The 26713-nt window shown below is 38.2% G+C and overlaps 2 protein-coding genes across 7 annotated transcripts; one reads left to right on the top strand and one right to left on the bottom strand.

The window, feature by feature from the left end:
• Positions 1 to 735: 735 nt before the first annotated feature.
• On the bottom strand, positions 736 to 12767 carry LOC143879827 (Pseudouridine synthase family protein). Its single transcript, XM_077382449.1, has 9 exons — positions 12327 to 12767; positions 9791 to 9862; positions 9402 to 9560; positions 9165 to 9212; positions 8990 to 9070; positions 6052 to 6168; positions 3744 to 3845; positions 1416 to 1574; positions 736 to 1261 (listed from the first exon to the last, which is right to left on the bottom strand). The coding sequence occupies exons 1-9, from the start codon at positions 12648 to 12650 to the stop codon at positions 887 to 889; spliced, it is 1437 nt and encodes a 478-aa protein (XP_077238564.1). The 5' UTR covers positions 12651 to 12767; the 3' UTR covers positions 736 to 886.
• Positions 12768 to 15154: 2387 nt separating this feature from the next.
• On the top strand, positions 15155 to 24721 carry LOC143879826 (putative mitochondrial adenine nucleotide transporter BTL1). 6 transcript variants are annotated; one of them, XR_013251398.1, is made up of 8 exons: positions 15155 to 15325; positions 18211 to 18336; positions 19163 to 19257; positions 21048 to 21381; positions 22870 to 23107; positions 23981 to 24291; positions 24386 to 24433; positions 24474 to 24721. XR_013251398.1 is itself a non-coding variant. In XM_077382447.1 (7 exons), the coding sequence occupies exons 2-7, from the start codon at positions 18052 to 18054 to the stop codon at positions 24229 to 24231; spliced, it is 1056 nt and encodes a 351-aa protein (XP_077238562.1). In that variant the 5' UTR covers positions 15266 to 15325; positions 17997 to 18051; the 3' UTR covers positions 24232 to 24432. The 6 variants fall into 6 exon arrangements, 4 of the variants coding, with proteins under 4 accessions (XP_077238560.1, XP_077238562.1, XP_077238561.1 ...); XR_013251399.1 differs by lacking the exon at positions 24386 to 24433 and having other exon boundaries at positions 24493 to 24721; XM_077382447.1 differs by lacking the exon at positions 24474 to 24721 and adding an exon at positions 17997 to 18063 and having other exon boundaries at positions 15266 to 15325; positions 23981 to 24432.
• The last annotated feature ends 1992 nt before the right edge of the window (positions 24722 to 26713 follow it).

Genomic DNA, 26713 nt, shown 5'->3' with positions numbered 1-26713 from the left:
AGAGTTTTACAACTTCAGGTCGGTAGGAGTGTACCCCAGTGTTGTTAAAAACTCTTTTTTTTTTTACACACAAGATTAAAAAGTCATATCCCATAGTTTTAAAAACTATTTTTACATTAGTTTAAAAAACAATATTTTGAACCCTATGACACAAAAAGACCAAAATATAGGAGGGGTCCAATCAGGTGGATGGTGCAGATCAGCCAAGAACAGGACATGTATGGTAGGATGGCTATGACTGAAATGTATGGGACATTAAGAGATCCATTCGAGGAACACGGGGACTAGTTGAAATAATGAACCTCTGTACATTCCCATCAATTTTATATGTTGTCTTTGAAAAAAAACTGAGATATTTCATAAAACGGACTCTCTATGGACCCAGATAACCAATCCTCGGCTCTAACTCGATTATTTCCTAATAATTGTTGTACCTCAAGTCACATTAATTTGCTGACCCTTAACTACAAAAGCGTTGATCATGAGATATATACTTGTCACTATAAATAAGAGGGAATTGCTAGCATCCATCGCAAAAGGGTTTTCGCGGCTGGTCTGTCGCACATCAGACCAGCCACCTCGTTAATGAAGACAACAGCTTTTGTCTCCATTCACGAGGTGGCTGGTCTGATGTGCAACAGACCAGCCGCGAAAAGCCTTTTGTGATGGAGCTTAGCAAATCCCTAAATAAGAACCATGATTCTGACAGTAGTGATTAGTATTGACATAATAGACTAAGCATAAAAAATGGTTCTTCACAAACACTTCTAGCTGGCAACGCAAAGGCCATTTTAGAGTAGCAGAAAGCTGATGAAATTCATTTACAATTGACCAAACTACTGCTATCAATTAACCACTTCAAAATGTTTAAGTTAATCCAACACTATTATACTAAGTAAGAGGACATAAGATTCCAACTTATTTTCATATGGGAGGGCATTGGCGCCACAAACCGAAGAACATCCGGCTTCGAGTTAGACTTTGGTTGGCGATTGTCATGCTCACTGCCCAAAACTCCAATGAATTTCGCAATGTTAGGAAGGACTAGTTCTCTACAATGGAGATGTAACAGAGGGACCTTGGATAAGACACTGCCCTTCTGGACGTCCAACCCCTCTGGTCTCCGCAATTTGTATGGCTTTCCAGTGAATGGCTCAAAATCGGCTCGAGGCATCTGCTTCCACCTCTTGTGCACATACCATCCATACTTGTAGTCACCAACTATTGGCGTTCCTAAAGCTTCAGCGCAATGGACACGAAGCTGTAAAAGGAGGAGTCTAGTAAGGGGATTGCAAAAACATAAAATAGCATAATGAGGATGAGTGTTATGTTAAAACTTGGATTATGAGAATAAGGCATTTTTCTACATGGAAGTATGCAGTTAAATGAAAGAACAAACTTATATTCAGGAGTACCTGATGTTTGCGGCCAGTAAGTGGACGCAGCTCAACCCACGAGCACCCGTTGATCGTAGGTCCCAACACCCGATATTCAGTTACAGCTTCTTGAGAACCGTCAATCCCTGAAGGATCAGAAAGGATGACCCTTTCTGTTTTTCCATCATTCAATAGCACCTGCAGTCAGTGGCTATCAGTTGATTTAGTGGAAAACATGTGAATGAGTGTCATACTAATGTCCCATGTTCGTAGAATCCTACTATTCTGAAAAATGAAGACAGACAAAATCACAAAAAGACTGTTCATTTTAGATATATTATTTTGGTCGGTCGATAGTGTGATGATCTTCTCCAAGCTGATAAATGTCCGAATTTATTCGTGAGAGTTGTCAATCAGAGAGCTTTGGTGGAAGATTACCTATTTTGGGTGGTAATAATTGATCGATAAGCCTATCCTTCAGGAGGGTCTTTCCATACGTTTGATACGTGCAAGTGGGATATCACGGCTCTATCAACGTGCCTCTGAAGAATTCATTGATTTACGTAGACGAACCCAACTAGAGCCAGGATTAGAGCCGGGTAGATTCCCTTCACCTTCTTCATGAAAATTTTCTAAATGATTCATTTAGCCGCAACCCCAACTAGTTTGGGACAAAGGCTTTGTTGAGTATCAACTGGGTTATTGAGAGTTATCCCAGATGAAGGGGCTTGGGACGAAATCATTTGGAAACCCAACCAATCTGGGGTGTACTCTGTCAAGTCCTACTATGGCCTACCCCAGATAGGCATGGATAGATGTTTTCCCAAGTATCTACAGTGTTCTAGTATCTCCCAGAGGTTGTGCCTTCCTTTGGTGTGCTTTGAATGGTAATTTCTTTACAGGGGATCAGCTAGGGAAAAGAAAAATTTGCGTACAAACAATTTTCCCCTTTGTGGAATGTTCGAAGAAAATCCAGCTCCTCTTAACTTTCTATGTGTTTGATCTTCCAATATCTGGACTTTTAAGCATCCCTTAAATGTGTCTAATTTGGTCGGTATGGAAACTGGTGGACTAGTCAAAAAATCATAAACAAAAGACTTTTCCATGCGAAAACTGTTATTCCCATATGTCTTGGAAGGCATGGTAAGAACATAAAGATCGTATTTTTTAAAGAAAATATTGTAGTCCTGGAATGGTAATCGATAAAATTTGCTGTTGAAGTTGCTGAAAGGACCTCCAAGACCTATCTTTTCGGTGATATTACTCTTCATCGTGTTATTAATAACTGGTTTCCCAAGTTTATAGACATCTGGGTTGCCCCGAAGCAGGGTTGGCTAAAGCTGAATTTTGACGAGATAAACAAAGCTTCTTTAGTTAACAATGTCAATTTGACAGGCAAGCTTTGGGTGAGCAATATCAGATGCTATTGTTTAAATTTTATTTTCTTGTACAGGTCTGAGCAGCAATCGCTTGCGATCGATGTAGAAGTAAAGGCTGGGTGAATTGGCGTCAACAGTCTATCAAAGTTTGGTGCATCCAAAGTTTGGATTGAGGGAGATTTAAATGTTACCATTGCATCTCTTAGGGATGAGCCCCCAATGGAGCTTTAGATGTCTTTTTCCATGTTACTAGAAGAAGCCTGTTTAGATTTTTGGATTGCTGCTTCACTCATATTCATCATGAAGGAAATTTCAGGGATTGACACATTGTCTAATCACGGGTGTGTTATGTTCGGATCTAATGGAGAGGCCTGAGATGCCAATTTTGCAGTTTTGCTTTTGGCCTTTTTGCATTGTTTTTCTCTTAAAATATAATCTGCATTTTTGAAAAAAAAAGAAGACAAAAAGAAAATGCAAGTATTGAGATGATTCCACCGTTTGCTTGGTAGGAATTCTCTATTTAGTCTGTTAAACAGAGAAATGAAATAAAATACTTTTTGAATAATGCACTTGCATATTTGCAATGCAGCAGAAAAAACTTAGTACAGAAGGACGAGCTATCCTCCAAAATAAAAAAAGCAGAAAATAATACAAGAGACATAAAACAACAAAGGATAAATAAAATATTATAATTTCACTAAAATTTTATGTGAAAATTTATAATATGGCTAAGCTGGCTATATCTCATTTGTCAATATATTTTCAAAGTATCTGAATAGTTTTGATTATCTTTTATAGGCAAGGATGAAGTATGAAGTTTGAACCCTTGATTTCAACACTACACACTTGAGGGCCACCTCTACTATGGCATAGGTTCAGCCTTGATAAATTGACAACCGATGGTAAAACTTAGAAAAAGTAATTCTTGTCCATGTAAGAAACCAAGCCTTAATTCATGTAGCAAAGTATAGGAGTGAGAGAGTACAACCTTTGTAAGCGGAGCACAAATTACACCTTGTTTTTCTTTGGGGGAGCCTATGACCAATGCCCAATATCTCTGTGCTGTTGCTTCACAAGCATCATTCCAAGTCTAAATGAATGATTAGTATATTATAATTCTGCAATTATTAACTAAACAAACCGCTCAGGAAGAAATTCGACAAATTGTCTCAACTAAGATTCATATGGTCGTGTTCTTTTATAAAAGTCCAAAGAATGCACCTGTCAGTGTAAGACGAGAAAGATTCGTAACATTCTCAAAGAATTTCATAACCTGTAATGGTTCTGGTGTGATTTGTAACATTCTCAAAGAATTTCATAACCTGTAATAGTTCTGGTTTGATTTCAAACACACACACGCACGCACGCGTGCGCACATGCACTCACAGTTAAAAATCAGATTTAAACAACTAAGAACATTATACCGACATGTTAAAATTAGGGTCTGCTACTTTTAAAATTAGGATCATTCTAAGCAGATGTAACATGCTACTATACTAGCTTTGCAGCAAGTGCGTTTGATAACCAGCTTCAAGAATCCACAAATGACTTTTCTTGACACACAAAATAAATAGCAATTTTTTTTTTTTGTTCTTGATCAGCAGACATTCCAGATAAGTATGGCAACACTTAACAGAGGTCCAACCAAATGCCCACCATGGAGAGAAGGAACATGATGCGTAGTCATTGAGAGTGAGAGAGAGGGGGGGAGGGAGAGAGAGAGGAATCAGAGGGAGAAGGGAGAGGGATCGAATTTTTTTTTTTGTCCGAGTCCTTATCTTGAGGGAAAGATTCGGATACATAGGGTGGAAGTTCTGAGAAAGCTCTGTGTTTGATTATGAAGAAAGGAAATTAAAGTAACGGCATAGAAACCAGTAATCTTCACGTGCTTCTCTTTACATGGATGAGGCATGGATGTGGAAAGCCGATGGAAAGAGTTGGCAATGCCAGAGAAGACAAAATGGCTTCAGTAGATAATGAATGAACTATCCTCAACTAGTCCAAGCTCCTTATCTATCACATCCTCATCGGATAGGGAGGTGATTATAGAGAAATACTAGGACATCTTCAACTTTTCAACATTGGAAGACCTAAGAGTTGGTTTCAAGGAGTCTGAGGTTGATAGGAAGAAAATCCCAAGCGAAGTTAAGAATTTAAGGTCGGCAGCAAGCACAGGCTGCGCAATCACACATTGAAGGTCATGTGATGGAATTTAGGGGCCTCCAATTGGACGATATAAGGACGGATCTGAAGGAAATGATGAAATGTAGAAGGGTTGATATTCTTCTCATCCAAGAGCAAATATCCAGGAATCCAAGCTTGAGGAGAATTCCAAGAGGATTATCAAGCAGATGTGGAGAAAAAGGGGGGCCGAATGGTATATCCTTGGCAAGGGGAATGATAGTGAGCATTGTGGTGATATGGGATAAGGAGTTGTGAATAGGGTCAACTCTAATAGACTAATATGGGCCAATTCGTAATTTCCCATCAGTTTAGAAATGTCGCTGACAGAGTTGGGTGCTTTCAGCTGTGTATGGCCCAATGAAACCTAGACAAAGGGGTAGCCTATGATATGGGAGAAGTTAAACAGGGTCAAGATTTTGTGGCCTTAGAGTTGTCGTGGTGGTGGTTGGGGGTCCTTTTCTCCCTTCGCTATTGGAGGGATGGTGTTGCAAGCAGCTAGGAGAGAAAAGGGAGAATTTTATAGAGCACAACACCATTTGCAGTTATTTGGGGCCTTTGGATGGAAAGAAGCCATACAACTTTTGATGATAAACAGAAGACTATCGGCGGGATTGTTCAAGAAATAAAGTGGATAGTCATCTTTTGGGAGAGTGGTAGAAAGGATTTTAATGGGTATTCTACTTTTGATTTGGTCAATGAATGGCATTCCATTATCAAAGATAAAGTTCACAAGGAGAAGAAATACCAAAAGTGACCATCAAGCTAAACTTTGACTGTGCATCTTTGGGAAACCTGTGCAAAGCAATCAGGCCACCAAAAACTTGAGCATTTCCAAGGACTCGAGAACTTTTTCTTTTTTCTCTTTACGAGTTCAACACCATCTTAAACTGAACAATATATTCAGGAGTACTATAAATATTTTTCAAAAGCAATTTTGCTTTTCATGATGATTGGCTTAGTGAAGCAGCCTAAAGTCCCAATATTAGACCTTGTGAGGCCGCTAAAGCTTGCTTCACTAGTTTTTTTTCTTTTTTTTATTTTTTTTTGTGAGAGAGAAGTCTTCTTTACCAATACATATGTGGGGATCACTGAGGGGTGTACGTTATGAGTACCTGAATAGATGACTTGGTTTTATTTGTGTCACTGAACAACCAATGGAGTCGAGCGATGCTTTCGCTTGTTCTCCCCATCAATAGAAGACCACTGCTCTCTTTGTCAAGTCGATGAACCTGATATTATCATAATGCCAAAGAGACTTACAGCAAATTCAACAAACTGAATATTATTTAGGAGCAATCACTAGATCAAATATCTATTTTTCTTGAATTTTATTGCTTGGATCCACAGAAAAGAAAAGAACTCTGCATTTAATTATTTTTTTAAATGAAGAACACCATATTTATTAAGAAAATAAAAGGAATAAATTGGATATAAGAGATTAATTCATTAATTGGAAGGACCAGTATCAGTCAGCGGAATGGATGATAGCGTATCTAGACCTCGATTGCAGTTTTCATATGACTGTTAGAAGTACATGGGAGTTGATCCAAAAAAATCAAAGAAAAAATGTTTAGCCACAAAAAATAGGTCAGAAGGTCATAAACAAAAAGGGGGTCAAAAGTAATGGTACTCGAGAAAAGATGATACATTTGGTACAATTCACAGGAATTTTAATTGGAATTTCAATGTGAAAATGACCATAAAAATACAGTTTAATGAACAAAATACCACACTAATTAGAAGTCTAGTAACAATACAAGTGCTCTTCTTTTTGAAATAACAATTAATCTTAGCATTGTCAAAGATAATGTCAACAATTAAGGAGAACACAAATATATAAGAAACAATATTGATGCCTAGATAAACAAGATACTAATACTCCTAACCGAGAAGGCGGGCGAAGCCGCTCCTAATCTACCTCCGGAGTCGATCTTTTTCAGGGTCAGACCAAGTCCCGGAACGCTTTGAAAATGATGCATTCAATTCCTCCAAAGAGTTGCGTTTACCGCCCGATGCCCAGATAAACAACATACTAATACTCCTAACCCAGTGACAAGGATCTCTACAAGCACCTAATTACCATGCAGGTCCAAAAACTAATCCTCAGTGACACCAACATATACAATATCTCCTCCATGCAAGCCCTAGAGGCCTAGATCCCCAAAGATTCAACACAAATTCCCCCCATAGGACTCATACAACCCTCACGCATACAACCAGAGCTACTGATCTATGGAGAATCGCATGGCCCCGGGAAGAATTGACATCTCAAAGCAGGACATGATAACATGAAGGCCCTGCAAAACAAAGAATAAATGCATTTTGCATCTCCAAGTATGGTGCCAGCCCTAATAGACACACAATTTCCTTGGCGACAACTAATACTAACATCAAAATCAATTTATTCCATCCTAAATAGGGAAATGAAAATCAAATTATCACTCTTTCCTTAAGAAATTGCGTACCAGCTCTTCCCAATATAGTGATATTGTCCAGTAGCAAAACTAATGAACTCCGCAGCTTGGATGCTACTTCAATAGTAGCCCCCAAATACACTCCACAAGCAATTTGGGAATAACAATTACACAAAAGATTACCTATGTCACAAATATCGTTCTCGGGAATTTCTCGGTAAGGGAAAATCTTGAGATATATTTATTTTATTTTATTTTTTCAGGTTTATAACAGAAAAAATGATAAAAAAATAATTTTAAAATATATAAAAATATATAAATTATGAAAAAATATAAAATAAAAATATCGTAAAATATTGTAAAAATATCGTGATATTTTCGCAGTAAATGAAAATCTCAACTCAACTCATCAAAGCCTTTGTCCCAAACTAGTTGGGGTCGGCTAAATGAATCCTTCAGAAAAATTTCATGAAGAAGGTGAAAGGAATTTACCCGGCTCTAATCCTGGCTCTAGTTGGGTTCTTCTTTGTGGATCATTTTCTTCCATTCTATCCTATCCAAGGTCATGTTCTCTATTATGTTCCTAGCTATCAAGTCTTTCCTCACTGTTTCTACCCAAGTTGTTTCGGTCTGCCCCTACCTCTTTTTACTCCATCAATTTGGCACAAGTCGCCTCTTCTCACCGAAGCATCCAAAGGCCTACGTTGGATATGTCCAAACCATCTTAAGCGGTGCTCTCTCATCTTCTCCTCAATTGGTGCCACCCCCACCTTTTTACGAATGTCTTCATTTTTAATTCTATCTAATCTTGTGTGGCCGCACATCCATCTAAGCATTCACATCTCCGCTACACTCATCTTATGCACATGCTGCTTCTTGGTGGCCCAACATTCTGAGCCGTACAACATGGCTGGCCTCACAGCTGCCTTATAAAACTTTCCCTTCACTTTGGTCTTTACGGTCGCACAGAATTCCTGAGGCAAGCTTCCATTTCAACTAACCTGCTCTTATTCTATGGTTAACGTCCTCTTCAATCTCTCCTTCCTTATGTAGAATTGAACCAAGATAGCGCTATTTTAATAAAAATATTGCTATTTTTTTTAATTCACGGGATTATTTCGGGATTTTATCATTTTATCATAATATCGCAATAAAATCGCTATATTTTGAAAATATAGGAGATATTTGTGACATAGAAGATTACTGCAGTTCTTTTGTTCCAAACCATCAAAAGATGCAACGAAAATCTCATCAAACGAAGTCCCGACATATGCACGAAAATCCATCAGGAGTTGGGCTGCCCAACAAATTGCAAGAAGATCTAACCGAATATGAAACAAGGGGAAAAAAAACCTCCTGCAATTGGGCATAAAGGATAATGAAGAAGATGATAAACCACCTCGACACAACTCATTATGAATTAAACAAATTTTGGTTAACCATTTTGTAAATAAAACCACTCAGTTGAGGAGGATCAAAACAACAATCGAGCAACAAATGGTAATACTGCACTTCATCACAAAATGTCGCAAGATTTCTGTTGTCGCAAGATCTCTGCTTCTTCTTTTTTTTGAATGGTATCGCAAAATTTCTGTTATCCATGAAAGAAAATAAACAACGAATTCAGAGAGCTCACCAACTTGGGACCCTCTTCATAACCATATGATAATGCTGCAGCTGCCAAAGCGTCCATGCTATTATGAACTGGTAAATTTCCCTATAAAACATTCAGAGAAGCAAAATACAGACTCAGACAATCATAATGGTTGACAGGAATCTACAGAGCACGATAAGCATACACAGGCCCTAACCTTCATCGGCACTTTAGGTGGCTTATTTAGCACAATAATAGCTGAGTCCTGAAATTTCATAATTCATAATCATGTAAATATGGCAATTGTAAACAATAATGCAATGAATATTTGGGTTTTAATCTAATAACAAGAGCCAAAACTAAACACTCCCATCAAGGTGAAAACACGACACATGGGGAAGATCAACCACACATCTATGTGGTAACAGCCAAGAGGTAAAGAAAGGAAAGAAACCTTGTAAACCACAAGTCTTTGTAAGTACTCTATCTCATCTGCATTTGGATAAAGTGTTGCAGTTGGTATGGTGTCAAATCTCTTGGAGATCTTAGTCTCAGCAACTGATACAGGAACATAAATTTTCATGCCAGCCCCCATGACCTCATTACAACTAATCTGCATGTTGATCCTAAAGTTAAACAACAGAGCAACTTGAATAGAACCACTGGCAATCCAAAAAGTTATTACAAAAACTTCCTTTGCTAATAAAATGTGCACTGATATTCCAACCAGTAGAACTCATAAATAACGTATGTAGTCTATAGTTTAAATCAGAAATAACGTATGTAGTCTATAGTTTAAATCAGATGTGTGATATAACACGGGCTTTTAGAACACAAAAATACCTTTCTCAAGCATTGAACCTGATGGTCCTTTTCCTCAGATAAATCATTAAGATTTGAGCATTCCAGTTGAACCTGATTTGCACAACGAAATTAAAGTATACAAGTGAGTCTCTAAACTGCTAATAAAAGATAGCATATATTGTGTTTGCATCAAAATGTGAAGGGTGTGGCTCTTTGGCGTAAAGTCATGGGTTTGCTCCCCAGTGACGAGCGTTCGAATCCCCCCTTGATTACCCGATGCACGAGGTTTCCGGGTGATTGCGCGCATCCGTAGGGAAATAGTCCTACCCCCGAAGGGGGTGGGGACACCCTTCGTTATCAAAAAAAAAAAGATAGCATATATTGTGCGGCATCAAAATGTGAAGGCGACTCTCTCAATATCAGCAAGCCACTCCATAGGGATGGTGCTATAATTCGAATTGCTGGTTCGAAGGCACCTTCTATGATTCTAATAGTAAGGTTTTTTTGGCTTCTATAGGACCTTTTGGAGAGAGGGGACCTCCTACTCACACATATATCATAAAGGAAACACCATGGCGGATTCTCACACAAAGTTCTAAGCCAGTTGTAAATATCTAGTTGTATGCTATGACATGTCTGTCTTGTAATCCATGGCAGATATGGCTTTTTGTGGCTTGTGTGGCTTGGTGGATTGTGTTGTTTAAAAAAAAAAAGTGGAGGGGACTAGAAGTACCTTGAACTCAATATAGGTCCTTGGATTTTCTCCATCTCAGAGGTATGACGCCATGTAAAATATCCTTTGAAAATTGATGAATAACAAAAATAGGGATAGAAGTAGAAGAGGGAAATTATGGAGTATAAGCTTAGTTCCTTTAATTCAATAATAATGAAACATAGGTTACAACTCATTTATATTGTGTGTGTGTGTGTGCGTGTGCGTGGGTGAGAGGGAGGGTTGAATACCCCTTTATTATTATTATTATTTTCAACCAATTCTAAGAGTGCATACCTACTACTTAAGCTTTGAAAATATATAATATGAGAAACCACAAGGAAGATGCAATTAATACCAGTATATTGAATCATCCATGATGTGGAATTGTGGATGGTGACAGTTTTCAAGTATAGAGTTTATCACCATTACTGGATAGCAATTCACACTAAGAGTTCAGGGGAACTCAACAAAATAATGTACTCATTAGAAATGTAGCAAACTGTTGAATTTCTAGTGTATAACATTTTTATTGAGAAACTCTTACCAATATCCATTTGCATGGTCAATATTACGCAGTCTGGCAGTGTAGCACAAGAAAGGATGAGCTTTTTTCTAACAAACTTATAAAATTTCTTTGGAGCAAAAAAAATTGTGAAAGCAATCTTTTCAAGTTCGCTATTACAGTGTGGAAGTCGGGGTTGCTTCCTGCTAACTAATTTGGTTTGTTATTTTCCATGGTTGCTATAACTCTTTAGAAATAGAATGTGTGAATGGGCATCTGAGGACTTTTTTTTCTTCATACCACCTAAAATATTGGGAATATAAATGCCTTTGTTTCATATCTGTTTGTGATCCTCATTCTTTTTTACTCTCCCTAAACCAGTTTTCAATGCTTTTAGTATGCGGTTTCTTATTTTGACCATCTATATCTCAGCCACTTTACTAGTCACCATATTAGTGGTCCCAAGTCCCAAACAAAATCCCCTAGGCAGTTCAAGGAAGAAGTCCTTGTGGTACTAGCTGTGACAATTGAAACTCTTACATGGTCCTCTCCCTTATGCTCTCTAGGAATTCAACACCTACGCCCTTGACATGAATTTATGTATGAACCAGTCATATTAAATTTAAAGGTATTTACGACTGAGACTGCAAGCTTTCCATTGATCAATTGAAAGAAATTTCCGTCACATCAACAAACAAGAAATACAATAAAGGAAAATCATAAATTAACTCCAAATTTTGCTATTTTGCCTACCGATTGGTTTGTTTCATGATGGATGTGCAATATCGAACCCACAAAGCATGGCAGGATAAATTGGTAAGTATCCTAAAATTTTAAGTACAAACATCAAGTGTTGATATCATCCATGTTCACCTAAACACGTACCTAAATCAAACCTTAAGTGCGTTAGTGAAATATGATACCAGTATGTGTTACATAATTATATTTATATGAATTGCATGTGAAATGTGGTATATACTAAATTATCAGACATGCTCGACAACAAATGTGACTAGTGTTGGATGTTGTCAACCCATTATGGGTGGGTTTTTTTTTGTCTATTTGTTGGTTTTCTAGTGTATATTTGAGCTTATTACAGCACTTTCTGAAGTTTTATATTAAACATCCATCATTTTTCAGCATTTGAATTTGACATGAAATCTACTTTACTTAAATCTCAAGCTGTTTTGATCAGTGGAATGGATTACATAAATCTTGGCCGATGCTATTGATACATGTACCATAGTAAATTACAAACTAGCACTTGTGATTTTCCAGAGTGGTGTATACTAAGCTTCAACACCAACGTGGTGTAAGTTAGCGAAACCCTACCCTAGAAGGCTAACGTACGCACTTACCAGGCCCTTGTTGAAATGGCTCTGAATGACGAGCCCGGGTATGTCTGCGAAGTAATACTTGACCCAACTTATCGCGGTCATCCGGGCAGCTACGGCGGGCTGCCCGGGTTCGCTGACCGTCTTTTTGCCAGGTAAGGGGGTGGCAGGGAAAGGGGGCAGAGAGAGGAGTTGCCTGGGCTTTGGGCCTTCTTTGGGGCTGCCCAAATGGGCTATGTTGTTGGAGACTCGGATGACCGGGGCAGCTCGGGCAGGTGGGGGTGGAGAAACCCTGGAGTAGTGCCTGATCGCGGGCAGCAAGGCCTGACCGAGGTTCCTCCTAGACATGGCCGCATGCTACCACTATAGAGAGATTACGGAGCGAGGTTGCATATATTGAGAAATGGAACGGGGGAAAGGGATGTGATATATTCTTCCCCTTTTCTTCACTGGGACAGCCCACTCTAGTGTATAGGGTTGCCCACCCTCAACCCGACCCGAGTGAAACCCGACATGTTTTATCAAAAGTTTTTTAAAAGCTTTAAAACTTAGGTCAGGTCGGGTCGGGTCGGTCTCAGCCCAACCCAACCCAACCCGAGTTGCACCTATTAATGAATTATGACTACTTTTAGTACACTACAAGCAGGTGGCCCCGAGGAAGAAAAAGGATCGAATATAACATTACCCGGAGGGAAAAAAAAAGAGATAGTGGGGCCCACATTATTGGGTGATCTAAAACATTCAAAAAAAGTTGAGCCTTGATTTATTGGATAGGTTGTGCCCCCAAATCTTCTCTGTTATGAGATGATTCTAACCCTCTGATATGTTGATGTTTAAAATGGATGGCACAGTATAAAAACCTCCCCGGATCTAAGGACAATATTAACCTATCGATCAGTTTTTGGGGCAAGGCCTATCTCGGTTGGGGGCCTGGGGTCCACCTTTTGAATGGTTTAGATCACCTGATATTGTGGGAGCCACTAGTTAATAAAACTTGTGAAAAAATAATTACTAAGCAGACAGCACCGTTGGGATGAATGGCGACACCGGGCCGCTGATCATGTGGAACATTGTGGGGTGACCCATGTGGTCTCGGTCTCATGCCAAATGCATATCTCGTGTGTAAGATAAAGATATATAATAACAAATGTTTCCCTTTTTTAAGGTGGAATTCTAAAAGAGGGTTATGGAAATCATTAGATAAATGTTCTGAACTTGGAGAAAGGATCGGGAATAAACTGAGTCAGCCGGGAGGGCTTAGCCAACCGATAAACTGAGTGTTTGGATGCACAAAAGCCAAGATGTTTAGGGGTTTTGCTTTGCATCTGGGTGTCACATGAGCAAAATCTCTTGTTTGATTGCCAATGTAGGATCAAAATCCCTGAACATTACAAGACAAGTTTCTTAGGTAATTATCGCATGTCTGGTGACTTGACGTCCATGCCCCCTCTTTATACCTTCCGAGCCAAATTTCTCTAAAAGGTAGAATTTTGATTGGAGAATAATGTGCTCTCTCTCTCTCTCATCTTTCAATGTTGGTCATGCCTTTTCTCTTTCTCTCTCTCGAAATTTTGGAATTACCAAATTTCGGTAATTTCGGCCGAAATTTAGGGAATAATAAAATATTTCTTTTTTTCTATTACCGGGTTTCGGCCAAGGGCAAAATTGGGACCGAAACCGAAATTTAAAACCATAATATTCATAGTGACACCAATTGCTTTTTTCCTTGTATAAGGAATGAGGAGAGGGAAGGAGGACCCTACGTGCATGTGCTAGCCCAATTGCCCATAGGAGAGATTTGATGAAAATGGTCCGAAAACTAGTTAACTTTATGCATGTGCGCACAGTATCACACACGCACGCCTACCTCAGCTCAGTTCGGGTTACACACATGTGATGAAAATGTTATAAAATTCAAAGGATATTTCTAGCAATAATATTTGCCTTTGTATAGAGCTACTCTCTGTTTTTAGAGACAGAATGCACTCCGTATGCAACTTTTTTCTCTTCAGTTGGGCAGTAAGAAGTGTTCCTCTTATATATATATATATATATATATATATATATATATATATATATATATATATATATGAGGAATAAGATTGTACGCTCGACCGTACCTAAAGTTAGGTACGGTAGAGTGCCAAATCACATGGGTCCCACATTTTTGGTGAGCATTTAAACCATTCATTTGCAAGGCCCCATCATAGATAGGGTGCATACCAAAAATCAGCTCCATAGGATCATCCTAACCCATCCATTTGTGGAGGCCAAAATGGACAGACAGTGTTTGTCCACAAATCTGCCCATTTTGGCCTCCAGTTTTGGAGGGGTTAGGATGATTCAATGGTGCTGATTTTTGGTATGCACCCTATCTATGATGGGGCCTTGCAAATGAATGGTTTAGATGCCCACCAAAAATGGAGGACCCATGTGATTTGGCACTCTACTGTACCTAACTTTAGGTACGGTCGAGCGTACAATCTTTTTCCTCTATATATATATATATATATATATATATATAGAGAGAGAGAGAGAGAGAGATTGATTGTTGTATCATGAGAGTTGATTGTGTAGAGGTGCAAATTCACCTTAAAGAGAGTGATTTAATCCATCGAAAGGTTACACTAAATCATTTGTTAAGAAAAATCACCGACACTATACACGTGTTGGCTGTGTTGCCTTGTCACACAAGTATCCACATGTGTCGTTTGTTGTCGTGGGCATTGGCTATGAGCGTGTGTGACACAATTTACACACATGCGGGCACGCTAATGCAACAGCGACACTTTGGTACACATTGCATGCGCCAACAAGCTTGTACAAGTGGACTCGGCAAGAAAAGCATTCTTCATGGAGACCAAAATTTCATGAACCAGTTGAAGTTTCTATGATAGTCACTTCTCCGGTGTTGATTCTCCCCTGTCTCTCCATCAAGCATGGCGACGCGGTCTTTACCTTTTGGAAGCATCTCTAACTTTTCCAGGAAAGGAAAAGGCGCATCACATGGACTCCATGTCAAGGTCCCCTCCTCACTTGATTTTTATTTTCTTTTTCATTTTTGTTTTGTCCTCCCTTGTTTAATTAATGCTTGACATCAAGTTTATGGAAAGTTTAACTATATGAGGGATGAAAATTAGTCTATGTTCCTTTCGATGAAAAAATGGATGTAAAATTTGTTTTATGTTCAATTTTTCAACATAAAACAAATTTTACTTCCATTTTTACGTCGAAAGGAACGGAGCCTTAATGAAAAATAACTGTGTCTAAGACATTTTGGCCACATTATCTTCAAAAAGATTTTTCTTTCTGATAAAGTTAGACAAAATCACGGAAGAGTAATGCATCTTGTATAGATATTCCTTGAAATTGCCTAAGATAATATGAAATTACTATTTCAATGTCTATCATGTTGCTTTTGACTCATTGATATGGTTGGTGTAGTTGGTGGGCTAAATTTTTTGACACCCTTGAGGGGAATAGAGCATTATTCACATGGGAAGTAATATATCCGCCCCTTTTGATTACTCACGACACCCAACAGCAGTGTATGTGACAATCAACCCCATTGAAAACTTATGACATGAGATACATCAGCCCCTCTTCTGTCATTGATACACTGCTGCTGGGTGTCCCAAGTAATCAAAAGGGGCGGATATATCACTTCCCTATTCACAGTAATAAGGGTGTCAATTTGGGCTTGGGCTCGGAAGCTCGCTCGAGCTCGGCTCGAATCCTTAACAAGCCGAGCCTGTTAAAATTAACGAGCCAAGCCCGAGCTAGGCCAGGCTCGGCTCGGCTCGCTCGTTAAGAATTATATATATATATATATATATATATATATATATATATATATATATATTATATTATATTAATATATACACTAAAAGGGTTGTCCAAGGAGTGAATGGGGGAGGCAAAATATGTCACTTCTTTTTTGGAACCCCATTTGTTGCTTGGACCACCTCCCGTAGTGTAAAATGAGTAGTCAAATTACACTACATAGGGCTGTCCAGGGAAGATGATGGAATGAGAATATATCATTGCCCTTAATATAACCCGAGCTCGGTAACGCTCGCGAGCCTGGCCGAGCCGAGCTGAGATGGGCCAAGCTCGGCTCGGCTCGTTTACACCCCTACACAGCAATGTTTGTAGAATATTCTTACATAGAAAACAAAAACTTGTACAAAATTGAAATCTAAAACATCCTTTCTAAAAATAAAATGAAAAAAAAGTAACACTTTGTTCAATTAAACTATCTTACTACTAAAACCTGAACATGATACTGATGAGACATATCATTGCACCTAATCCTTTCATATTTCACTAATTTGAACAGAAAAAACTATTGCCTTTTTTTTTTTGCATGTTAATTAGGGTTACAGTTCCATATCACCATACTCATATATGTAAGACAACATGCATACAAGATTATAAGCAAATAATTTTTAGAGGTATTCAAAGAGGCCCAAAATCACTTAATCAATCTAATGCTTCTCCTTATCTTCTTGACCAAAATAAGTTGATATACAAAAGTAGGATAGGTTGAATATGAGCTCATAGATCGATCACTATGTAAGAAAGGAAGGATCCACCTACTCAAACTACTACCAGTAAGATTAAAAAATTGGAGTTAATCTGACCATGAAAGACCCATCAAGAGCGACAATTGGACCAAATTGCATCTATTTTCAAATTATTTGACTGAGCCCTTATTTTGATACCGTCTCGGACTCTCAGTTGGTGTGTTTGGCGTACTGTTTGAAATATCGTTTAAAACCCCGTTTTGTAAAACGGTGTTTTGGTTCAAAACGGTGTTTTCATATTTGGTTCGCCAGATCAAAACGACATTTTAAACGGCAAACGGAGGTATTGTGTGTGTTTGGTTGCAAATGCCCCAAAACGGAGTTTTAGTGGTAAAATGACCAAAAAGGGCATTATTTGGTTGGCCTCAATGTAACTCAACTACTCTCTCATTAAGCCCAATATTAAAAGGTCATTAGGATCTCATTCAAACACTATTAAAATTAAACATCATTGCCAAGGGGTTCTTCTCCTTCTTCTTCTTAACGGCCGGATTTGACGGATGAGTGGAGGCGCTGAGGCAGTGAGGCAGACGAGTGGGTTTGCAACTTTGCAAAGTAGATGAAGAAAGTAAGAAACTAAGGTTTCTTTTAATTCTTTTGTCTTTAAAAAATCAAAATTAAGAGATCATATAATGATATCAGCAGCCCCATTGTTTTGAATTAAATATTAATAATTTAACAAATTTGTGTCCTCAAGAATGATATTAATACGCCCACTTTTTTTGTATTTGACGTAACGCATAAAGTTGCACGCATATATGTAAAAATAGGTTTCGGTGAGGGCAAACACGTAAAAACCCATAGCCCAAAAACTCCGTTCAAAACGGCATTTCAAACACTCCCAAACGGCCGTTTGGCCGCAAAACGGTGTTTCAAACGCCAAACGGTGTTTTAAACGGTACGCCAAACACGCACTCATTTTCCATGAAAAGGCAAATACAAGTGTCCAGATGAAATTAATCTTTCTATGTTCTTATACAATCATGCATTTTGGTAACCAGATACTAAATTAGGGGGTTTTAAGTTTTTAACTTGGGATTTTCCAATAACTATTTTCTAGCACATTTTCTCCATTTGAAATCTTGAAAGGGGTTTCTCATTCCCACAGAGAAAGACAAAAGCCTCAGAACAGTACTCGATAATATCTCACTTCCACTCCTAAAATGACCGACCCAGTAAGTAAAATCCCCATTTTCTCACGTTTTCCTTTCTGGGTTTTGTTCTATCAATCAACCCTAACGTATATCTTATCTTCCTGTTTGAATTTTCTCTTGCATTTTTTTTTCTGGGTTAATGAAATGGCCTTTGAATTGGAATCTCAGAAAAAGAAGCTTTGCCTTTTGGATGATGCTTATGGTGTGATGATGATACCAAAGGAGCTGGACCTCGAAAAGGAAAGTGGATTCGAGGTCCGAATTCAAGTTCCGGATCTAAGAGGACCCATAAAAGTGAGGTTTCTTTTATGGTATTTTTATATCTGTTTTTAATGTTAGTTATTTTGATCACTATGATGACTTGGATGAATATGGTTAGCACTATTTTGGATTTTGAAGGTTTATTTTGTTTTTGAAATTCACAGATACTTTTATTCACTAATTGAAACTCATCATTTGTGTTTAAATTATTGGAACTGCTCTGAGTTTATTTTGTTTATTTATTTTATTTGTTCCTGGGATTTTGATGTGTGTTTTTTTGGGTTTTTTTTTTTTTTTTGGATGTGATGTTTGGGATTTCGGAGAAGTTTATTTGTTGCTTGTTCTATTGATATCCATTGATTGATATGGTATCTTTTTCTTGTTTTTGGATTGTTGATTGAAAAATCTGATTTTGAGGATCTCTTCTTTGCCTTCTTATAAGAACTTTTTTTACACTTGGATTAAAGTTCATTTAGATGAGTACCAACTACCAAGTATGTAATTTTTTTATTTTGGATATGGTCGAGTGCTTGGATTTCTGGAGGACAAGAGAAGTGAATTGGTAATATTAATCATTTTTGTTTGAGATTGGAATTGAACTTGTATCTTGATTCTCTTTATTTTTTTGTTTGTTATTTTATTCTTGTTGTGTTTTCGTATAGATGGGATGGTAGTCTCATAAGAATTTATTTACTTCTGATTTTCTGTTTAGATTTATTATTGAATTATTTTGGTTTTGAAAATATATAATGTCACTCATATGGATTTTTGAGCCGATGGGGAGACTTGTATCAGCTTAGAACAATGGAAAATGTGGTTTTGGCGGGATGGTCACTTAGATGTGTGTGGTGTGATGCAGGGTTTTATGAGGAGTAGAGAAGCTAGGGAGTTTCTAAGTGGGGCTTTAGCAGGTGCCATGACAAAAGCTGTTCTGGCTCCTCTTGAAACAATCAGGCAAGTTTTCTCTATTTTTTGCCTTTTGCTTAATTGCTCGCTATCATGCTTTATATTTATAACAAAGTTTCCTGTTATCTTCATCGAAAACATGGTTGTTTTATATCTGCATCATAAACCTATGCTTAAAAACGCACATGAAACTTCGATCAGCTTACATGAAAACCATCTCAAACGATCGGTAATTTTTGAGCCAACCAATATGGAAAAAACAGTTGGTTGGTGATTTATGGCAATGTCTGGATTTTTTTCTCTTAACGAGTTATATTCAAAATTGGACGGGAGTTTACGTGTTTGCTATCGTTGATTATTTTTATAGTGCCCCGGTTGGTCTTCGTAATGGCTAATAGTTCATTAGCAGGAAAATTCTATCCGGTCGGGCTGAAACAAAATAAGAATGATTTACTGTTGGTTCAGATTTATAAGACTCGGTGCTTCATTCTCTCACTAGTTATCCATAAGCACAATTTGCATCTGGTGGTTAGTGCTACGGTTTTTGCTTGTGCATATATTAAAATAGAAATTTAGTTGCAAATGACTTAAGGCATACAACAGGATTGGAAGTCTAAAATTATATTTGAGAACTCAATCATAAAGTGGCCTGCTGTTTCCATTGAATTCGTTCTTTCAAGTTTTTGTACCCTCATTACTTGTGATTTCTATAATCATCCAAGTCATTCAACGGATCCTATAACTTTATTTCGAGATCACAAGACCCTAATTGTTGGCTTGTTATTTCTATATGCCTCCGAGACCTGCTAGACAGGTCTTCACCACCTGCAAGCTGCTTGACATTGAATTAACCTCCAATTCATTATTTGATAATTGGAACTGCTAGTATGAGATTTCTGAGTGGAATGTATCTAGTGATTGCCTCTACCATGAACTTGTAAAGTTGTTCGTAAGGATTTGGCTTTGTTGTTTCATCCTTTTGAAGTATTCAATGCCTAGGTACATTCATGATGTCCCATACATAAACATAATTTTATGGCTATTTTAGTGCCTAAGATACTGAAAGCACATAATCAACTCGCCTCTACTCATCAATATAACAAGTTGCTATCGTTGAAAATGGTCAATGACTTCAAAAGGGTGGGTCTTAAGCAACTGAAATCAAGCTTCAATTGTTGATTCCTGTTTCTTAGCAGTTACCATGCCAAATGCAAGAAAACTATGTATTCTTTCAAGATATTACAGAAGGGTACTCTGTTTCTTTATGGCACATCTTGGATGAGGAGAAGCTGTGGATGCAATATTGATCCCTTGAGGTTCTTTCTAGTGAAGATGATTAGTGTATAATATGCAATGCGAGAAACTTTTCTTGATCACTTTAAGATGATTACTATTCTGAGTTATTAGTTTTCTCAAAAGAGAGTTTTTGTGCTTCTGGTTCAGCTGAATTAATCTAGCACCGTTCCTCATGCTACAAAAACTGAAGAACCATTTTAGCAGTTCAAACTTCTTTTGCCATTATAAAACCATCAGTGCTGACCAATATTGTTTTGTAGCAGTATGGTCTTGTCTACTTGTAGGGGTTTTCTTGGATCTTGTGGTGCCAGATACAAATTGACTTGGCCCTTTTAAATTATATCTGTCGAATGTTTTTAGTCTTCAAGCGTGTTATTCAAGTTTGTTAATAAGTTGAGTCCAAGTTCTTGGACATTTGTTTTGACATTTTCAGATTCTGAACTGAGGGACTTAAAAGTGATTCTTGTCGGCTTAGTTTTTATTGTGGAACTAAATCATTTTGAACTGCGAAACATCTAATTTGATGGATGCCACCTTTTCAGGACAAGAATGATAGTTGGTGTTGGATCCAGAAAGATTTCAGGCAGCTTTGTTGAGGTGATTGAGAAGCAGGGATGGAAAGGGCTGTGGGCAGGCAACACCATCAACATGCTCCGAATAATCCCAACCCAGGCAATCGAGCTTTCCACATTCGAATGTGTCAAACGAACTATAACAACAGCCCAAGAGAAGTGGAAACAAACTGGGTCCCCAAAAGTGCAAATAGGGCATTTCAATCTGGATTTGTCTTTTTCATGGATCTCCCCAGTTGCCGTTGGTGGCGCAGCTGCCGGGTTTGTGAGCACACTTGTCTGCCATCCTCTCGAAGTTTTGAAGGTAAAGGGAGTTGTGGAATATTAGTTGGATATAAAAAGATGAAAATTAAAGGATTGGTATTCACACATTCACACACACACACACACACACACACACGTGTGTGTGTGTGTGCGCGCTCGTGTGTGTGTGTTCGCGCGCGTGTGCGTGTGCGTGTGTGTCCATACATACATACATTGGAATGGAATCGTGCGAATTTTGATGGAGTAATCTGAATGTTAGAAAGTCATAGGGCCTGTGAATTTTCTTTTCTTTTTCCTCTCTCTTTTAAGTATGCTAGGATTCAGTGTGTGAACTTTGGAACCCAATAAAGAAATTCAACTCGAGTCCGTAATGGCAAAATTTTAGATGAATAAATGGGAAAATGCAGAGTTTTATGATTGATAATGGTTTTAGATAGGGGTGGCCAGAACCGAACCAGAACCGAAGAACCGAACCGGAACCGAACTGCAAAAAAATATTTTTGGTCCGGTTCGGTTCCACTGATGAAGAACCGAACTTATTCGGTTCGGTTCCGGGTCTAATGTTCTCGGTTCGGTTCCGGAACCGAAGAACCGAACTTTGAATATATATATATATATATATATATATATATATATATATAATATTTTTATAATTCTATTATACATATACTTAATAATATAAATTACTTATAATATTAATAAGTAATAGTTAATGCTATTCTTATAATAAGAAAGTAACTTATATTATAACTTTAATTAAAAGTTTTTATAAATTATAATTAATAATTAGCCATTAGAACCGAAGAACCGGACCGGACCGAACCGATTATGTTCGGTCCGGTTCGGTTCGGTCCTACTGTGTACTACGGTTCGGTTCGGTTCTTACGGTTCATGGAACCGAGAACCGAGAACCGAACCGGTTGGCCACCCCTAGTTTTAGAGTTAGAATTTATCTCATAACTAGGAAAATCTATTGCAGGTAACATATTGTGAATGACTTCTTCCCAGTGCATGATTGTTCTGGATGCTCTATTTGGTTGGTTGTTGCATAGAAATGGCATGGAATGTCACAATTTGATGACATTTCATGAAGGATATTAATGCATGGTTCACTGGGCCTGATCCTTTTTTTCATGTTTTTTAATATTTCTACATTAGAGGCTGTTATGGCTACCCTTGGAATCAGGCAAGTTGCAAATGAAATTACATCAAATAAGAGAACAACTATATGGATGGGAATTCTTACAATTATGGGTGGCAACACCAGTCCCTTTCTATATTTAGTTCTTGCCTCAGAATAATCTGAAAAGAACTTATGATTTCGCAATTTGATTAGATCCAGCCTCGTTTTGGTTTTATTATCTGATTTGTTTTTCATGGCATTGGGGAGAAGAGAGATCCTGTTTCTTGTTATTGGATCTTTTAAAAGAATGTTTTACTTGAATTTATTCAATTTTTTTTTCAATGGGAATATAGCTCATTTGATTGAAAAGGAAACGGTTTCATTATTGTCTTTTATCTATTACAGGATCGCTTGACTGTAAATGCGGAGGCCTACCCTAGCATCAGCCTTGCTTGTAAAAAGATATACAAGGATGGTGGTATTGGTGGTTTTTATGCCGGAATGTCGCCCACCTTGATCGGCATGCTCCCATACAGTACGTGCTACTATTTCATGTATGAGACAATGAAGAAGTCTTATTGCCAAGCAAAGAATAAGAAGGCGTTAAACCGTGCTGAGATGCTACTGGTTGGAGCTTTGTCAGGTGAGAACGTGGTTTTATTTTTCATTCAATTGTTCTTGCAATACATTTTACAAAGACAATGTCCTTGACATTTTTTACAGTGTAAAAAGATAGGTTGATGTGAGATGCTTATTTTGTCACACTAGTACTCTGATTGGTTAGAAGCATCAGAACATCTGTTATATTTTTGTAAGTTTCACTTCTTTTACCTGCCATGTGAGGATCTGATGTGGGAGCAGATAATCAAGTGAGGAGAACATGCCTAGCAAATTGAAAGAATGCATTTTCTGAGATGGAAAGGCTTTGGTTTCACCTCTAAAACATGTTGTTTGATAAGCATAATTTTCATGATCCCTTTCAATTCACCTTCAGGGCAAGTTGTCTGATTAGCACTTTTTTCATGATTTTGTTTACTGAAACTCGACCAACCTAAATACTCGACTCTTTTGGGCAGTTTGTGCCACATGATTTTCTGGTGTGTAGTCTTTGGCCTCAGATCAGTTAGCAGACTTGGCAGCGGATTGTTTATCTAAACTAGGAAGTCTTGAAGCATTCCTTAGTTGGGATTTAGCTTCTTCATCGCCTTTCTACATTTGTTTGTTCTTGCAGAGTTCTTTCTTGTAATTTCCATGAACCTACTTTTTTGTTTTCCGCTGGGAATTCGATTAGTAATTGGGATGCTGATAGACAAGATCAGATTGGATATCGGACCTTGGATTTCTTTGTTTGGGGTTGTTGCCTTGATTATTTGTTTCCTTTGCCTTCTTAGATAATTTTGATTGATAATTTGAAATTATGTAACTGATCCAATTAAATTCTTTATTTCCCCTCGAGTATAAAAGGTAAAAGAGAAAACTTTGGTTGCCTGACTGGGCTTTGGTTTATTTTCGGCAGGGTTTACGGCAAGCACAATCAGCTTTCCATTGGAAGTGGCGAGGAAGCGTCTTATGGTGGGTTCACTCCAAGGGAAGTGTCCGAGCCACATGGCCGCAGCGTTGGCAGAAGTCACACAGGAGAGGGGATTTAGGGGTCTTTATAGAGGGTGGGGTGCTAGCTGTTTGAAAGTAATGCCATCCTCTGGTATTACATGGATGTTCTATGAAGCTTGGAAAGATGTTTTGCTCGTCGGAAGAACCCAACCATAGCTAATTTTTCCATGTGGGTCGGCATCAAATCACTTGCCGATGTTTCTGTGAGAGAGTACAGTAAGTACATGCTTACTGACTCTGCTTAATCTATTTTTATTTTTCAATTACCAATACAACAAGTCTTTAACTTCCATGATTACTGGGATTGTAGAGTGTAGCAGGTAAAAGGGTGTAAGGACTGAACCTGCATCTTAGATGGCTTAGTTATGCCAACCATTGAATCCTAACAAGCAATAAAGGGCACTTTTTTTTATGCAGATTATTGGGTTTTAGGATTCAGTGATTCTTTGAGCCATAGGAGATACAATGCAAGGAGGCCCATCAAGTAGTAGTTCAGAATTCATATCCATTAAAAGGTGAGACTTACTATGCTGTACAGCTAATTGTATCAACTAATACTAAATCAAAGAGAATATCTGATAAAATGAGACTTGGAAATCTTTGAAGGGTCATCTATATTTATCTTCTATGCATATTCTATTTTATACTGTAAGGGATAGTGGGGATTCTGGTTTTTTTTTCTCATGCTTGACCCCTGTTTGGTTGCACAAAAGCCCGAATTTTGTAGGGGTTTTACTTGAGTTTTGGTTGCCGCATCATCAAAAACCTTTGTTTGGTCGAATGTAATCTCTAGAGATTATCATGGATGTCTCCTGGTTGTCTCCTTCATGTCTAGTGACATGTCGTCATTGTCTCCTCCCGATAAAATCCAAGCAAAAACCACAAACCTGGATTTCTTGGGAATTATGTGTTTTATCTCTTTCGCCATCTTCTGTCTCCCTCTCTCCCTCTCTGTATATTGGTAATGACACCTCCTGCCACTACTCTACTTGGTTGACAACCAAACACCACTAGTCTACGAGGCAAGTTCGAGGTAAATACAAGACCACCCCCCCCCACCCACACACACAAAAAAAAAATACCATCCATTATATGTGTAAACAAATTAGCCATGAAAAAAGAGTTTTCCAGAATTGACTAAGTCATTTTCCATGGATTTTTTTTCCTGGAAAACATAGTACAGTCAAAGATTTAAAGGTTTTGTTTTCAGGAAATTAGAAATGTTTTAATTTTAGAAAAAAGAATCCATGCAAGACAAGTTAGCCTAACACTATAAAAACTATATTTTCTAGTTATAAAAGCTCCATCTTATATGACGTTGAGGGTATCTTTGTAAAATAAAGAAGAAATTAGAAAAGGAGCCGTGGAGGAAGGCAAAATGCCAACAAAGACACTTTCCATGCATTAAAGCATCTTCTTTAAAAAGTCGGTGGTAGTCCAAATCAACCCCCATTAGCCCCCACTTCTCAACTATTACCCCCCGGTTCTTCCTAAAATTGCTATAATACCCTGGGCATCTATTACCTCCACACCTGTGCGAATTTCGTGGGTCAAACTAAGTTTAAACCGTTTTTTAGTGAGACCGTATTTTCTTATATGATGTGCACCTCGGAATAGACGACCCGCGGGGCACGGGTCTACCCAACCCACCTGCAAATTTGCAGGTATGGATTGGCATCCGAGTGGCCCTTCAAAATTGACCTGCTGGTCACCCAACCTGCCAAAACTTGAGTTGGGTTGAGTGAACTCACGGATACCCGCATTTCGTTTTTTCTCTTTTTTTTTTTTTTTTTGTTTGAGTAGATATGGCCGCATTTCCTAACTCACAACAAAAGGCAACTTTCGGAGAGGATTTCTCTCTTTTGGAGGGTACTCCAAGCATTTTTTGTTACTTCATTGAGAAGCAATCCATACGAACCGTGAGATCAAAGAAAAAGAGAAATGGACGATCTATACTAAGAGGAAATGCAACCTAGTATAAAAGGGACAAGGGTTCGTTTGCAATTGGGGTACTCAAGGCATTCTTCTAAGTCTTTTCTTCTCTTTTTGTGGCTATAATTTCCTTATTTACCCCAAAAAATTAATACTCTGGCAAAAAATTGCGGGTTACCTGTGGGTTGACTTAACCCACCTGTAGGTGCAGGTCACGTAAGTGCTGATCCGTAGGGATGGGGGTCATTTTTTACCCAACCCATTTGACCTACACCAGCATGACCCGCGGGTAACCCAACCCAACCCAACCCGCCCGTTTGCCAGGTCTACCTAGGAAGTCCAGTATTTTTCGAACAGTACAGCGGGTCCCACTTCTTAAGATGATCCAAACCTTTCATTTGATGAGCCACAACGTAAATCGGCTGTACCCCGTAAATCTTCTACATAGGGTGACCCTAACCGTTCATTTGATGGGACTGTGCAGATCGGAGGGTTAGGATCATTTTACAGAGATGATTTAAGGTAAAATTTCATGCTTTTTCATTGTTTGATTACACATGGAAAATAGTAATTGAGTTCAAATTTTACTTACCGGGACCTTTTAATTCAAAACAGGGCCTTAGCCTTAAAAATCTGCCCATAAAAGGTAAATTTGTAGTCTATTGTGTATTGTGAATTGTGGGGTAAGAATGAATGAATGGGGGGT

The sequence above is a fragment of the Tasmannia lanceolata genome, unplaced genomic scaffold, assembly GCF_043159265.1.
Source record: "Tasmannia lanceolata isolate RefF3 unplaced genomic scaffold, GAP_Taslan_0.1 ptg000006l, whole genome shotgun sequence".
NCBI classification, from domain to species: domain Eukaryota; kingdom Viridiplantae; phylum Streptophyta; class Magnoliopsida; order Canellales; family Winteraceae; genus Tasmannia; species Tasmannia lanceolata.
The sequence above is the reverse complement of the archived record's forward strand: the minus strand, read 5'-3'. Positions and strand labels throughout refer to the sequence as shown.